Below are 16,114 nucleotides of genomic sequence, written 5' to 3'. Positions count from 1 at the left end.
CAATTTTTCTTACTATTGAACACACCATGAACTGTCAAACTAATAGAGTAAGCTTATCTGCGAAAAAATCTAAACCTCCCAAACACTTTCTAATTCATTTCACAAATATATGGCGCCTCCGTAGCCAGGTGGGAAGGAGCAGCAGTGCGTAGCACACACTTCTTGATTAGGCCGGTGTTCGAACCCGTCACCACCGGATGCGCAAAGGTCAGGGAATGACCACCGCATATCCTGGAGCAATATGGCCTTATTTGCTAATGCTCCTAAAAACCAAAACCAAACCGCAAATATACATGATCTCAATTCTAATCTCAACAATGTCCATTTCCACTTGCAGTCTGCCAAACCCCATGTACTTTTTCTGACAGAATCTCAGTTATCGGTTGATTCAACTACTGCTCATCTCAGTTGCCCAAATTATTCGCTGTATGATTCCTTTCGCCTCAAAGGTGTTACTTGTACATATATATCTGTTCTGATATTCCATGTCAGAGACTTGGTAATTTGGAATCTCCTCTGGCTTAAAATCTCTCTACCTCATTGTGTCAAATTCATGTGTTGTCTCTCTACCATTCTCCCAACTCCACTAATTACTTGGAGCTCTTTGACTTCCTCTCTTTGCAACTTGACTTTCTCCAGTCTAACTTTCCTAACAGTGAGGTAATTTTCCTTGGTGATGTTAATGTTCACAACTCCAGCTGGCTTCTGTTTTCGTCACACTGACCCAGCTGGTCGAGATGCTGAGGCTTTTGCAATTACTAATGCACAGATTTTTCATTTATCTGCAAGAATACCGGACAATACTAACCATACAGCCAACATGCTTGATCTTTTTTCACAAACAACCCTTCTAAGTACACGGTCGAAGTGAGTGGTCCTTTGGGCACCTCAGATCACACCTTAGTGATTGTCTCTTCTCCAATTGACCCTATATCTCATGGCTATTTCCAACCTCGTATTGTTTATCATTACAAGAATTCAAAATGGCATGACCTGCGAGATTTCTTTTCCTTGGTCGGATTACTGTTTCAAAACTTCTGATGTCAACGTTTGCTCAGATCGTGTCAGTGAAATTATTCTTGTAGGAATGGATTCCTTTATTCCACACTCCACTTAAAAATCTTGTATTTCATCTAAACCTTGGTTTTCCAATTAATGTGCTAAGGCTGTTCAAGAGAAGAACATTGCATGCATATTGTAATTGTTTTGTTTTCAATTCTTCAGTTTCATTTTCTGCCTACAACAAAACTTGCAACAATTGTAAAGCAGTTATTAACCAGTCCAAACTAGATTTTGAACAGGCTAGGAGTAAAAAACTTGCTTCTTGCCCTAATGGTAGCCGAGCATTCTGGTCTCTTGCCAAAGCTATTGGCCACAACTTTTCCCATCTCTGCTCCCACCTCTATCAAACCCAGGTTCTGTTGTCACTGTGGCCAAGGATAAAGCTGACCTGCTGGCATCCCATTTTTCTTCCAACTCACGTATTAATGATCTCGGTAAAACACCTCCCACCATTCCTAGCATGCTCTATTCAATGCCTCCTATGGTCTTCCGTCAAAAGGATGTCAGAAAGATTTTGATGAAACTTAATGCTAAGAAAGCTCCAGGTCCTGATGGTATTTCCCCACTTGTACTCAAAAACTGTGCTCCTGGACTTACTCCTGTTCTTTGCCGCCTTTTTTCACTTTCTTATTCCAAAGGTGTTTTTCTTTTGTTTGGAAATTTTCTCATATCCAGCCAGTTCCTAAAAAGGGTGACAAATCTCTCCCATCCAATTATCGTTCCATTGCAATTACTTCTACTCTTTCTAAAGTAATGGAGAAATCAATTAACCACCCACTCTTAAACTGCCTAGAAACCTTCCTTCTGATCAACGATTGCCAGTATGGATTCCGTCAGTGTTGATCCACTGGTGATATTCTGGCTTATGTCACCTATTTATGGACAAATTCAATGGAAAAGTTCGGTGAAACACAAGCAGTTGCTCTTGACATCTCAAAAGCTTTCGATCATGTTTGGCATAAAGGTCTTCTAAACAAGCTTCCATCTTAAGGTTTGCCAACTGTTTTTTGTAATTGGTTATCCAGTGTTCTCTCTGATTGCTCACTGAGGGTGATGGTAGATGTTTCTCTGTCTTATAACTTCTCCACTAATGTTGGTGTCCTCCAAGGTTCAGTTCTTTCCCTCACTCTTTTCCTCTTGTATATTAAAGACCTTCTTCCATTGACTTGAAATCCTATCCATAGTTTTTCCGATGATAGCACATTGCATTCCACTTTCCGTTTTGAAAAACCTTGCTCTGCTCAATCAGCTTCAACTTCTTGAATATCCGCTACCAATTCTTTAAATGCCGATCTTCAGGTAATTCTCCAGTGGGGAAAAAAACCAACTTAGTTGATTTCAATCCTAAAACTCAGCCTTGTCTTATATCTCACAAAAAGGATTCTTTTGCGCCTATGCTTATCGTTGGTGACACTCCAGTTTCTAGTCAAAATGATATGTCTCTTTTGGAGATTACCCTGACTTCTAATCTCTCTTGGCACAAGCACATTACAAATATTGCTTCCTCTGCATCTAAAAAACTTGGTTTTCTCTTTCGCTCTCAGCATTACCTTTCTTCCAAACAGCTGTTCACTCTGTACAAATCGCAAATCCATCCTACCATGGAATATTGTTCCCAAAACTGGGGCGGTGCCCCCAAACCCTCTCTCAGGCTTCTTGATTTCATTCAGAAGAGGGCAGTTAGGTTAATTAATGACTCCTCTGTAATAGAGTCTCTCCACTCTGTCTCATTGATTAGCATTAGCATTAGTAGAGGCATTTGATGCAAGAAAGCAAGCTTATGCAGCATCAGCCAAAAAAAAAAAAAAAAAAAAAACCCACTTCCACTTCACCCCTCTGTTCGTTCAAAATACCTGTCCAGCTGAGCCTTAAACTTATTTAGGCTATCAACCTCCACCACGAGGGATGGAAGTCTGTTCCACCAACCAACCACCCGTTGGCTAAAGGCAAATTTCCGCAAGTCTATCCTACATCTGTCTTTCCTCAATTTGAATTTATGCCCTCTCAGGTGATTTTTCTGAGCTAGAGGAAGAATCCCATCAGCATTGAGCATGCTTAAACCATTCAAGGCTTTATACACCTCTATCAGATCACCTCGCTGGTGCCTAGTCTCCAGACACTGTAATTTGCAAAACTTAAGCCTTTCTTCGTAAGAGCACCCCTTTGTTCCATTCACTAATCTTGTTGCCCTTCTCTGTACTCGTTCCAGCAGCTCTACATCCTTCTTGAAATGAGGCCTCCAGACCTGTATACAGTACTCTAGGTATGGCCTGACCATTGCCTTATACAATGGAATAATCACCTACTTATCCCTGCTGGAAAAATTCCTGTATATCATTGACAATACTCCATGAGCTACTCTTGCAGCCCGTCTGCACTGCTCAGAGAACTTCATATCTGCCTGCACAATCACCCCCAAGTCCCTTTCATTCTCTACCACTGTCAGTGTAGTACCACAGAGTTGATACGTTGCTCTGGGGTTGCTGTTTCCCATGTGTAGTACTTTACATTTGTCAATGTTAAACTTCATTTGCCACCTCTCAGCCCATCTGCTCAACCTTTCCAGATCCTGTTGCAGCAGCATAGTGTCAGTAGTGTCCTTGACAACCCTGCCAACCTTTGTATCATCTGCAAACTTGGACATTAAGCTTGATATACCATCATCAATATCATTTATAAATACAGAAAACAATAATGGACCCAACACTGAGCCCTGAGGGACTCCACTAATAACATTAGTCCACGATGAGCAGTGTCCATTGATTACCACTCTCTGTCTTCTCCCCCTCAACCAGCCCTTTATCCATAGCAGCAATTTGCCTCCAATGTCACACTGCTCCAATTTGTGTAGCAGTCTTCCATGTGCAACAGTATCAAAAGCCTTTCTAAGATCCAAGTATATAATATCAAAGTTATTCCCTGCATCCAGTTCTTTTGTGACTGCATCATAGTATCCAATCAAGTTGGTCAGGCAAGACTTCCCCTTAACAAAACCATGCTGTGTCTGAGCTATAACTGAAGTCTTGTCTAAATGATCCTGCAGTGCTTCTTTAACCAGTGCCTCCATTAATTTTCCTGGAACAGAAGTTAAGCCCACAGGTCTATAATTACTTGTGTCAGCCTTTGATCCTCCTTTGTGAATTGGGGTCACATTTGCACATTTCCAGTCTATGGGTACCTCCCCTGAGTCCAAGGAAGCTCTCATAATTATGGCTAAGGGTTTGTTTACTTCCTTTGCTGCCTCCTTTAATATAACTGGATAGATCCCATCCACCCCGGGTGCCTTTCTTGTGTTTATCTTCAACAGTTTCTCCTCCACTTTACTCCCAGTTATTTCAAGATTCTGTAGCTGACTGCTAGAGTTCAATACACCTCTGGCATTCCCCTTGCTGAATAACTCCTCATGTGTGAATGTCGATGCAAAATATTCATTTAGTTTGTTAGCTACCTGAGCAGGATCATCAACAGTTGACTCATCAATATCAAGTGGACCAATCTGATTCATCCCCTTCCTTCTAGAGTTTACATAAGTAAAGAACTCTTTGCTGTTTTTCTTTGCATCCCTTGCCAAGGATTTCTCGTAATCTGCCTTCGCCTGCCTAACCTCCTTTGTAACTTGGTTGCATATCAACTTGTATCTATCATAGGCTTCTGTGTCATGTGTTAATTTGTAAGTATCCCATGCATTTTTCTTCTCTGCCATATGCCTCATTAGTTCATCTGACATCCATTTTGGCCTAAACCTTGAACAATATTTCTTAGTTGGTATGTAAAGCCTAGTAGCTTCCAAGATAAGTTCTTTGAATGCTTCCCATTTTGAATTTGCTGTTGGTAACATCATCAGTTGGTCCCACTGTATAGAATTTAAATACTGTCTCAGTCCATCATAGTCGCCTTTACGGAAGCAATAACCCTTCCCTTTACCCCTAATGGTAGTTACCTCTTTCAGTAACTCCCACTTCAGCACACTGTGATCACTGCCACCTAGTGGTTCATTTATCTGCAGATTCTTAATGCATGAAGAATCACTGCTGATAATCAAATCAAGAGTATTACTCCCTCTAGTAGCCTCCCGAACATGCTGATGTAGAAAACAATCATCCAATAAATCCACAAAAGCCCTGCTAGTGTGTGAGTAACCAGCCCCCAAATTCCAGTCAATATCTGGGAAATTAAAATCTCCCATTATAAGACTCTCTGATTTACTGGCCCACTCTATTTCCCTGTACAGTTCCTTATTATACTCATCAGAGTCATTAGGCCTATAGCACACTCCTACTCTCAATTTTGATCTCCCAATGCTTATGTCACACCAAACTGACTCAACAGTGCACTGTCCAGCGATGTCGACTGGCTTCACTTCCTTGGTTTTTATGTGTTTCTTAACTAATAGCATAACCCCCCCCCTTCCTATCCTGTCTATCCTTTCTGTAGACGTTGTACTCCCCAAATTGCAGTTCTGCATCCCCTATATCTGTGTGACACCACGTCTCTGATATTCCAACAATATCTGCCTTTGATGTTTTGAGCAATACCTCAAATTCATCAAATTTATTTACTAAACTCCTAGCATTGGTGTACACGCAAGTATGCCTGCACCTGTTTCTATTCTTAGCTACCCTAACACAACCCATGTGTTTACTTGTACCGCAATGGCTCCCAGCAGTCTCTGAAATACCATGCATCTTGTTTTTCAGGCTTCTGCTCATTCTAATAGAAGCAGTGCAAGAATCTCTTTCACCTCTGCCAGTGGCTACTGTCAATCTATTGGTCTTTGTGTCCCCCCAAGCTAGCAGTTTTCCGACCCACCTAACACTGCCTCGATAGCATCAGCAAATATTCTTGCACCCTTTCTATTTAAGTGTATCCCATCCCTGTAGAAGCAATCTCTCCTGTTAACAAGTACAGTCCAGGCTGAAAAAAATTCTACCCCTTGAGCCTTGCACAATCTTTCCAGGGCCGAATTGATCGACAAGGCTCTCATCATATACTCCCTCCTATCGTGTCTGGGCAGAATTGCAGACACTTTCAAATTCAACCCTAATTCTCGGCTTTTGTTCAACAGTGACCTGTACTTGTTAAGTAATTCTGCCGGTCTCCTACTCTTAATATTATTAGTGCCAACGTGTACAACTATATCACCTTTTGTGCCCTTAAAAGATGATATTCGCTCTATAACGTCATCAAACTTTGCCCCTGGCAGACATACCCTGGTCCTGTTCCACCTATCTTTTTTACAAAGCATGTTCCCCGTTCTGATGTACTGTTTCTGCTTCATGCCTTTTCTGCAGATACTTCCATGGGCGCTGTTCTTCTGAATTGGCTTCTATAATTCTCGCTCTCTCTTTCAAAAGAGTCGGAACATATACTGCCACCAGCCAACATCCATTTACTGTCCAACTTCAAACTCACAGAACCAACTTTTCATCTTCCTCGTTTATTTATTCAACTGCTGTTTTCTGGAACAATCTCCATTCATACGTATTTCCTGAAAATTACAGTCTACAGAAGTTCAAGTCTAATGTCAACAAATATATTCTTTCGTCCTTGCAACCTCCATACGAAGCACTGTGCTAAGTACTATAGGTTCTAATACCTCTCATGTTTGTGGTTTTCATAAAAAAAAAAAATCTTTCACGTGCGTGATTACAATAAAAAATATTATCTGGAATGGTACTTATTTAGTTATTTGTATAGTAATGAGCTTCATGAGGAGTTCAATAATAAAATTATAGCTGTAGCCAATCATATCTAATAAATTTATTTTATTTATAGGTATGCTCACTTCTTAAAGACACTGGTCGGCGCTTGCATGAAATCGAAATTTCTCTTTTTACGCCCTTTCGTCCAATGCTTGCTGAAAGAGCAAAGCCAGATGAGGTATATTTTATAATATAGTGCCATTTTATTTTGTAGATCCTAAATAATGGTGCGGTCAGTAAAAATTAGGTACAAATGATCAAATTTGAGTTTTTAATAATAGTTTAAATAAGTTACAAAATAGTATTGATTACTAATAAATCTTTTGTACTAAAACGGGGGTAAGTGCACTACTTTATGGGTGATGCTTAATTACATCAAGTGTTTTTGATTGGATCATAGTTCATAACATGAGACAATGTGACGAAGGAAGGTTGTTGCAGAATGACCTTTAGTGATTGTATTTTGGTTTGGAACTCAAGGAACTCATAGCTTCCTCACTTCAGAAATTAATGTCATACTCTCATCCTTTAAAAGTTTATACGGTAATATTAGTATTAGTATTAGTAACGGCCGTATGGTGCAAGAAAGCCTATGGCTTATGCTGCACCAGCCAAAAAAAAAAAAAAAAATCCGAACAAAACAATGATAAAAACAAAAATTAAATAAATAAATAAATAATAATAATTAATAAATAAATAAAAATAATAAAATGAAATTAAAAATTAAATAAAAAGGAAATTAATCCTATCATCCTATGCGCTTCCCTTACCCGAAAGTACTATCCAGATGACCTTTGAATTTCCCCAAACTGTCGGCCTCTACCACCCATGAAGGCAACTTATTCCAGTAATTTATAACTCGCTGGCTAAAATAAAACTTCCTGCAGTCCAATCTAAACATTTCCCCGCGTAACTTGAATTTATGTCCCCTAGTTCTAGCATCATTTATAATCTTGAAAATTTTGTCCTCATTCATTTTACTGATGCCTCTCAGAGCCTTAAACACCTCAATCAAATCTCCTCTAAGGTGTCTAGTTTCCAAACTCTGCAACCCACATATTCGAAGTCTTTCTTCATAAGGACGCCCTTTTGCCGATCTCACCAGGCGAGTTACCCTTCTTTGCACCCTTTCAAGAAGCTCGATGTCTTTCTTTAGGTGCGGTCTCCATACTTGAACACAGTATTCCAAGTGTGGTCTAACATAGGCCTTATATAATGGGATTATCACGTCCCTATCTCTACTTGCAAAAGTTCGATAGATCATCGAACCCATGCAACATAAAACATATCCTACCTTATGTTTTATGTTGCATTGAAAAACTTTTTCATTGCAACACACACGTTTGGCAAACTCATCTATAGTTTTAAACATACATATTTATTATGTTTTCCTTCATAATTACTACAAGTAGCTTTTTAATGTTTTGGTAAGTTAAACAGGGCATGTGTACAGACACAGCTAAGGAAGGACTTTATTAAACTTAGGACTTAGTTGGCATGAAAAGCCTAGTAACTTCCAAGATTAATTCCTTGAATTCTTTCCATTAGAATGTATACAATTTAAAAATTGTTTGAGCCCACTATAGTCACCTTTATGGATGCAAAAATCCTTCCCTTTATAATATAGTGCTATTATCCCGACGGTAGTTACATAGTGTCATTTTCCCTTATGATAGTTACATATTTAAGTAAATCCCGTATCAGTACAGATCACTGCCACCTAGTGGTTTCTTTATCTGCAGATTCTTAATGCAGCCGAAATTAACTTTGTACACTCCTCTACAATTTTTTTGGCAGCATCTGAATGGGCACTTAGTTTATCGTTAGAAACAGCTAATTTTCGTAATCCATGATGAAGCTTGAAGCAATGTACCAAACTGCAAATAATCGCAAGCTTTTTTGTTTTTAAAATCATCATGGAATTTCTTTGCTTGCTGTATTAGCAAAGAGCCTGATACTTTTACATCTTTGCTTCTTTCTCCATTCAAATAATACTGTGACAACATCATTTACCCTCTGTGTGTAATGTGTTTCTGCTACTCAATATCTTAGATATTTCATTATCTGCTCACTTTTTTGCTTCTTAAAATCGTATGCAGTAGAACTGCCTACCATATATTTTTCATAAAGTCTCTTAAATGAAACACAATTATCTGGTTTTCTTAATAAGTCTACTTTTATTTAGTAGAAAAAGATTTGTTTATGCTTCATATTTCTATGGTGGATTTTCCCAGCTTTTTGAAGGCATTCCATATGAAATTATGACCTGTCACACAACAGAAAAATACATGAAACAACCACAAATGTGAAGACGTGGCTCATTGAGTACTGGCAAGCTTGCAACCACAAAATACATTATTATAAAGGAGGTTCCTGTATTAATATGCTTTCAAAGGTTTTAAATTGTCTAATTCAGCGTGTAAATATGTATTTAAGATATCCATAAAAGCTCCATATTTGTTGTGGGCTCCCGATATTTTGGCACCCCCCACTGAACATAACTGTAAAAACTAATCTTTAACATGTACCAACATATATGGGTCAGCTGACAATTGGACATGTCTTGATTTGCTGTGTGTAAATGGGTTCTAGAATTCATGCCCTTTGACTTTTTTTTTTTTTTTTGAAAAATTGGACTGGAATGATTCAATATTTAATAAAGTCTTTAAATATAAGTTGTCTTGTGACTACAAAGCATCCAACTTTTCTTGTAGGCTTTTCGATTTTACAATTACTATGTCATTTCAGTATACCTTAAGCCAGAGGTTTCCAAACTTTCTCGGTTTACGGCACCCTTAGTGTCCCAGTAATTTTTTCACAGCACCCTTAGGGCAAATGAAATACCTTACATAGTGGGGTTTACTGGCCTACTCTATTTCTCTGCACAATTGTTCATTGTACTCATCAGAGTCATTAGGCCTCTATAGCACACTTCTACTCTCATTTTCCCTTTTCCAATGCTTATGTCACACTTATGCTGACTCAACATTGCACTGTCCACCTATGTCAGTTAGATTCACTTCCTTAGATTTTATATATTTCTTAACTAACAGCATGACCCCTTCTATCCTTTCTGAGCACTTTGTGCTCCCCAAATTCCAACTCTGCATTCCCTATCTCTGTTACACCACGTCTCTGATATCTCAACAATATCTGCCTTCGATGTCTTCACCATCACCTCAAATTAATTAAATTTAATTACTATACTCCTAGCATTAGTGTACATGCAAGTATACAAGACTTATTTGTACTCGTAGTTATTCTAACACAGAGCATGTATTAACTTGTTCCATGATAACTTCCAGCAGTCCTGGAAATCCCCATCACCTTGCTTTCCAGGCTGCTGCTCATTCTAATAGAAGCAGTGCAAGAATCACTTTCACCCCTGCCTGCGGTTACTGTTAATCTATTAGTCTTTGAATCCTCCAAGCTAGCAGTTTTCCGAACCACCTAACACTGCCTCGATATTATCACCAAATATTCTTGCACCTTTTCTATCCATGTACAGTGGAAATTCTCTATTACAAACTTCTATTTAATGAATTTCTCTATATTACGAATTTTTTCCCAAAACATTGCACCTTGAAACGAAATTACATGTAAAATTAACCCCACATAACAAAGTGTTAGTCTCTCTATAACGAATTTTAAAAAAAAAATAAAATAAGCATTTTTGAAGATTTTCAGGCATTTACTGCTAAACAGCCACACAAATATACTGCCTCCTTCCTTCCGAAATTGCGCATTAGCATCTGGAATTAAATAATCATCCTTTTAGTGAACACATATGGCCATTGATCCCGTAGGAGGGTCTTTGTTTCATTTTTGTTACAGTTATTAAACCAAATGTGTTTTCTTAAAAGTGGTCGTAAACTTTACAATAAATAGTGTAGATTTATAAATTGATGTTGGCTCAGGGGAAAACGAAATTAGCTGCAGTAAACCTTTAGCATGCTGCGGCGGCAATACATAGAATGCTACCATAGTCGGTTTTTAGTAATGGCTAGTGAGTGACATTCGCTTCTCACCTCAACTGTACCACGTGACCTTCCTGTTAATCATTATATGATATGTCCGTTCTCATCTAACTGGACTCTCAGTAGATGGTTTTCATGAATTTTTTTTTTTTTATTTCATTCGTCCTCAGTCACATAGGCTGTATTCTCTTGTATTTTTTTTTTTTCTAAAAAGTAACATATAGCATACGTTAATCATAAATTTTCTTTCATGTATATATGAATGAAAGCAGAATAAAAGAAATTCACAAAGTCTTATATTTCTTCAAAGTGATTGATAGGAAAGGTCACGTGATACTGTTGAATTGGCAAGTGAACATCATTGAGTAGGCGGTACTAACAATTCACTATATGGCCAGCGCAGCAAAGTTTGCAGTGTGTTTATCGGCAAGAGCTGCAGTCCAGTCATTTTTACAATTGCGGAAACAATATCGAAGAGAAAGTGTTTAAGTATTAATGATAAAGCAAAGGTTGTTATGATATTGACCAGAGTTTTAAGAAAAAAGATGTTCTGGTGAAATATGGCATACCTGCAAGCAAGTTTATCTACGATTTTAAAAAATTGAGAATCAATTTTAAATGCAATTGAAGGAGGAGCAGACAAGAAGCGAATTAAGTTGTGTGTATACGATGTTGATAAAGCTGTTCTAAAATGGGTGCAAATGATACGTGAAAAGAATATCCCAATATCGTACCTAATAATTAAGCAAAAAGCTCTGAAATTTGCACAGTCCGTTGGACATACAGAATTTAATGTGAGCACTGGGTAGCTAGATAAATTTAAGAAGCGCCACAGAATTCTGGAAAAGGTTATTTGTGGAGAAAGCGTTAATGTAAGTGAAGAAGATTGCAACATTTGGAGGAACAATACCTTAAAGAAGATTTTGGAAGAATATGAGCGTAAGGATGTTTTTAATGCTGACAAAATGGGTTTATTCTTTAAATGTTTACCGAATACAACACTTGCTTTTAAGGATGATAAATGTTTTGGCAGAAAACAAAGCAAAGAAAGAATCACTGTGCTAGTTGGAGCAAATATGACAGGAAGTGAAAAATTAAGACTTTTAGTTGTCGGAATATCAAAAAACCCAAGATGTTTTAGAGGCACAAAATCTTTGGAAGTTGACTACACCTTTAATAAAAAAGCATGGATGACAAGTGATATTTTTGAAGAATGGATATTAAAACTAGACAAGCGTATAACAAAGGAAAAAAGGAAAATTGTGTTGGTAACTGACAACTGTCCGGCACATCCTGCCAGTATTTCTGCCAAACTTAAAAGTGCGAAGTTGTTGTTTTTACTGCCAAACGTAACGTCAAAATTGCAGCCAATGGAGCAAGGCATTATTAAAAATTTAAAATTTCATTATCGAAAGAGAATAATAATAATAATAATGTCAATTCGTTATCAGAAAATAGAAACTTGGAGGTTACAATTAACCTTAGAGATTACATCTCTGAACTGGCAAATTTGGACAAACGATGTCACCGAATACACTATTCAAAATTGTTTTTCGAAAGCGGGATTTGCATTGAATACAGAAGCCAAACAACAACTGGACGAACAAGATGACCATGACCACGAACATCCAAATGAAGATGAAATACTGCTGAACAGTGTTAGACGCGACCACGATCAAGAAGAAATTAACGATGACACTGAAGATGCATCAGAACAATCTGTAGAAAAGCCAACTCGCGAAGAAATGATTAATGCTTTTAAAACGGTTCATATGGGTCTACAGTTTTGTGAAAATGTTCCTGATAATGTTTTTAATGCTCTGAACAAATTTGAGGTTTTCTTTGAGAATCAGACATTTTTTAATTGTACTGTGCAAATGAAAATTACAAATTTTTTTAAATTTGTGATACTTACTGGCGAAAATTGTGTAAACGTAATTTAAATAAGTATGTTTTTGAAATAAAATACATTAAAAATAAATGCAGATTCGTTTTCATTTTCTAATAAGATAACAATTTCTAATAAAAAAGATATTCTCTAACGAAATTTCTCTATAACGAATTTTTTTGCTGGATTTATTGAATTCGTTATAGGGAAGTTCGACTGTATATACCATCCCTGTAGAAACAGTCTCTGCTGTTAACAAGCACACACTTGGCTGAGAAAAATTCTATCACACAAGCCTTGCACAAACTCTTCAGGGCCAAATTGATTGACAAGGCTCTCATCATATATTCCCTCCTATCATGTCTGGGCAGAATTGCAGTCACTCAAATTTAACCCTAACTCACAACTTTTTTTCAACATTTACCTGTACTTGTTAAGTAAGTCTGCAGATATCCTATACTTAATGTCATAATGTTGTTGTTGGTGATTCTATTGTCAGGGAATTGTGGAATATATTGTGCAAAAAAGGATAGGTGGAACAGGACCAAGCTATGTCTGCTAGGGACAAAGGTTGATGACGTTGTAGAGCAGATATCATCTTTTAAGGGCAGAAGGTGATATTGTTGTACTCGTTGGCACTAATGATATTAAGAGTTGGAGACCATCGAATTACTTAACAAGTACAGGTCAGTGTTGAAAAAAAGCTGTGAGTTACGGTTGAATTTGAAAGTGTGTGTGTGCAGTTCTCCCAGATATGATAGGAGGGAGTATATGATGAGAGCCTTGTCGATCAGTTTGGCCATGGAGAGATTGTGCAAGGCTCAGGGGGTAGAATTTTTCTCAGCCTGGTCTATGCTTGTTAACAGGAGAGACTGCTTCTACAGGGATGGGATACACTTAAATAGAAAGGGTGCAAGAATATTTACTGATGCTTTTGAGGCAGTGTTAGGTGGGTCGGAAAACTGCTAGCTTGGGGGAATACAAGGACTAATAGATTAACAGTATCCACTGGCAGAGGTGAAAGTAATTCTTGCACTGCTTCTATTGGAATGAGCAGCAGCCTGAAAAACAAGATGCAGGGTATTTCAGAGATGCTGGGAGTCATTGCAGTACAAGTAAACATATGGGTTTTGTTAGGGTAGCTAAGAATAAGAAGTGTATCTATACTTGTGTGTACACCAGTGCGCTAGGAGTTTGGTAAATAAATTTGAAGAATTTGAGGTGTTGGTCAAAATATCAAAGACAGATATGAAAGGCAATTGGATATCAGAGACTTGGTGTCACACAGATATAAGGAATGCAGAAATGGAATTTGGGGAATACAATGTGTACAGGAAGGATAGACAGATAGGAAGGGATGAGGGGTTATACTATTAGTTAAGAAACACAAAATCCAAGGAAGTACATCCAGTTGACATGGGTGGACAGAGCAGTGTCGAGTCAGTTTGGTGTGACATAAGTAATGGGAAAGCAAAATTGAAAGTAGGAGTGCTTTATAGGCCTAATGACTCTGATGAGTATAACAAACAACTGTACAGAGAAATAGTGGGCCAGTAAATCAGATTGTCTTATAATGGGGATTTTAATTTCCCAGATATTAACTGGAATTTGTGGTTTGTTCACTCACACACAAGCAAGGCTTTTGTGGATTTATTTATTGAATGATTATTTTCTACAGCAGCATGTTTTGGGAGGCAACTAGAGGAAGTAATACTCTTGATCTGATTATCAGTAATGATTCTTCATGCATTAAGCATCTGCAGATAAAGGAACCACTAGGTGACAATGATCACAGTGTGCTGCAGTTGGATTTACTCAGAGTTAACTACCATCAGGGGTTAAGGGAAGGGTTTTTGCTTTCGTAAAGGTGACTATGGTGGTCTCAGACAATTTTTAAATTCTATGCAGTGGGACCAACTGATGATGTTACCATCAGCAAATTCAAAATGGGAGGCATTAAAAGAATTAATCTTGAAAGATTCTAGGCTTTTTATACCAACTAAGAAATATTGTTCAAAGTTTAGGCATAAATGATGTTAGATGAACTATTGAGACATGTAGCAGAGAAGAAAAATGCATGGAATACATATAAATTAACAGGCGACATGGAAGCCTATGATAGATATAAGCTGGTCTGTAACGAAGTCACAAAGTCAAAGGCAGATTACAAGAAATCTTTGGCAAAGAATGCTAAGAAAAACAGCAGAGTTCTTTACTTATGTATACTCTAGAAGCAAGGGAATGAATCAGATTGGTCCACTTGATATCGATGGTTCAACCCTTGATGATCCTGCTCAGGTAGCTAACAAACTAAATGAGTATTTTGCATCTTCATTCACATATGAGGAGTTATTCTGGGAGGGGGAAGGCTAGAGGTGTATTAAAACTCGGGCAGTGAGCTAGATAATTTTGTAATAACTGAGAGCAAAGTGGAGGAGAAATGTTTGAAGATAAACACAAGAAAGGCACCCGGGGTGGATGGGATCTATCCAGTTATATTAAAGGAGGCAGCAGAGGAAGTAAGCAAACCCTTAGCTGTAATTATTAGAGCTTCTTTGGACTCAGAGGAGGTACCAGGGGACTGGATATGTGCATACCTAATATAGACTTTATAATTTCATGCATACCTAATGTATACGATGTATTTTGCTGTATAACCTGACCTCACAAGCACCAAAAAATAAAATTTTAAGGTTCATTCTTTCATCCATTCATCCTTGCTTGTAAACATGAATAAAATTGTATGCTAAAAAGCTGGATTTTAGGCTTATTTTATTTCTGAAAATAATCATTGATTTTAAATAACTGCTGTTTACTAAAAGTAAACTTTCGGAAGTTCTGATTTCTTGCTAGAAACATGCTTTGATATTGAGGTACTGTTTGCTTAAAAAAAATATATATATTTTCAGTACAGAACTAAGCATCCAACAAGGAATGATTTATTACATAATCAAAACATAGCATGTGAGCAATACTCCATCATCACCCATGCCTGTAGGTTTTCTGACCTTCTACATATGGTAGTATTGTATATGTTTTCTCTACAGTTTAGTATGAAGTTTAATAAATGTCACAGTGTAAACTTTCAAAAATTTTAAAAAATTGAATTAAGAAATAAGACTGTGGTTCATAATTTCTTCTTCAGTCTCCACAAGCTTAAGGACCCTTGGCTTATCCACAATTTTACACCATTTTAATCTGTCTTCAGCCATTCTCGAAGCTTCTTCTTCTTTATTATTCCAGTTATTCTAGTGATCTAATCATTTCATCTTTAAGGGGTCCTCCCCTTCTTCTTTTTTCCTTTACTCTATTGAACAAGATTGTTTTTTCTAGATTATCATCTGGTCTTCTATATATGTGTCCAAAATACTGCAGGATTCTTTTATCTATTATTTCAGCAAGCCTGGTCTTAATTTTGAGTGGCTCCATTGTACTCTGATTTGTTCTTTTCCTCTATCCAAGACACTCTTAGCATCCTGCTTCAG

The 16,114-nt window shown here is 37.6% G+C and overlaps 1 protein-coding gene across 2 annotated transcripts in view; it reads left to right on the top strand.

Moving 5' to 3' along the window:
• Positions 1–16,114, top strand: part of DNAlig4 (DNA ligase 4) — a 462,385-nt gene that overhangs the window by 119,246 nt on the left and 327,025 nt on the right. For both annotated transcript variants that reach the window (XM_090384659.1, XM_090384660.1), the window contains one exon: positions 6,838–6,942. In XM_090384659.1, the coding sequence (XP_090240785.1) occupies positions 6,838–6,942 (105 nt within the window). The remainder of the gene's footprint in view (positions 1–6,837; positions 6,943–16,114) is intronic.

The sequence above is a fragment of the Mastigoproctus giganteus genome, chromosome 11 (genome assembly GCF_048544385.1).
Source record: "Mastigoproctus giganteus isolate SK-2022 chromosome 11, ASM4854438v1, whole genome shotgun sequence".
NCBI classification, from domain to species: domain Eukaryota; kingdom Metazoa; phylum Arthropoda; class Arachnida; order Uropygi; family Thelyphonidae; genus Mastigoproctus; species Mastigoproctus giganteus.
The sequence above is the reverse complement of the archived record's forward strand: the minus strand, read 5'-3'. Positions and strand labels throughout refer to the sequence as shown.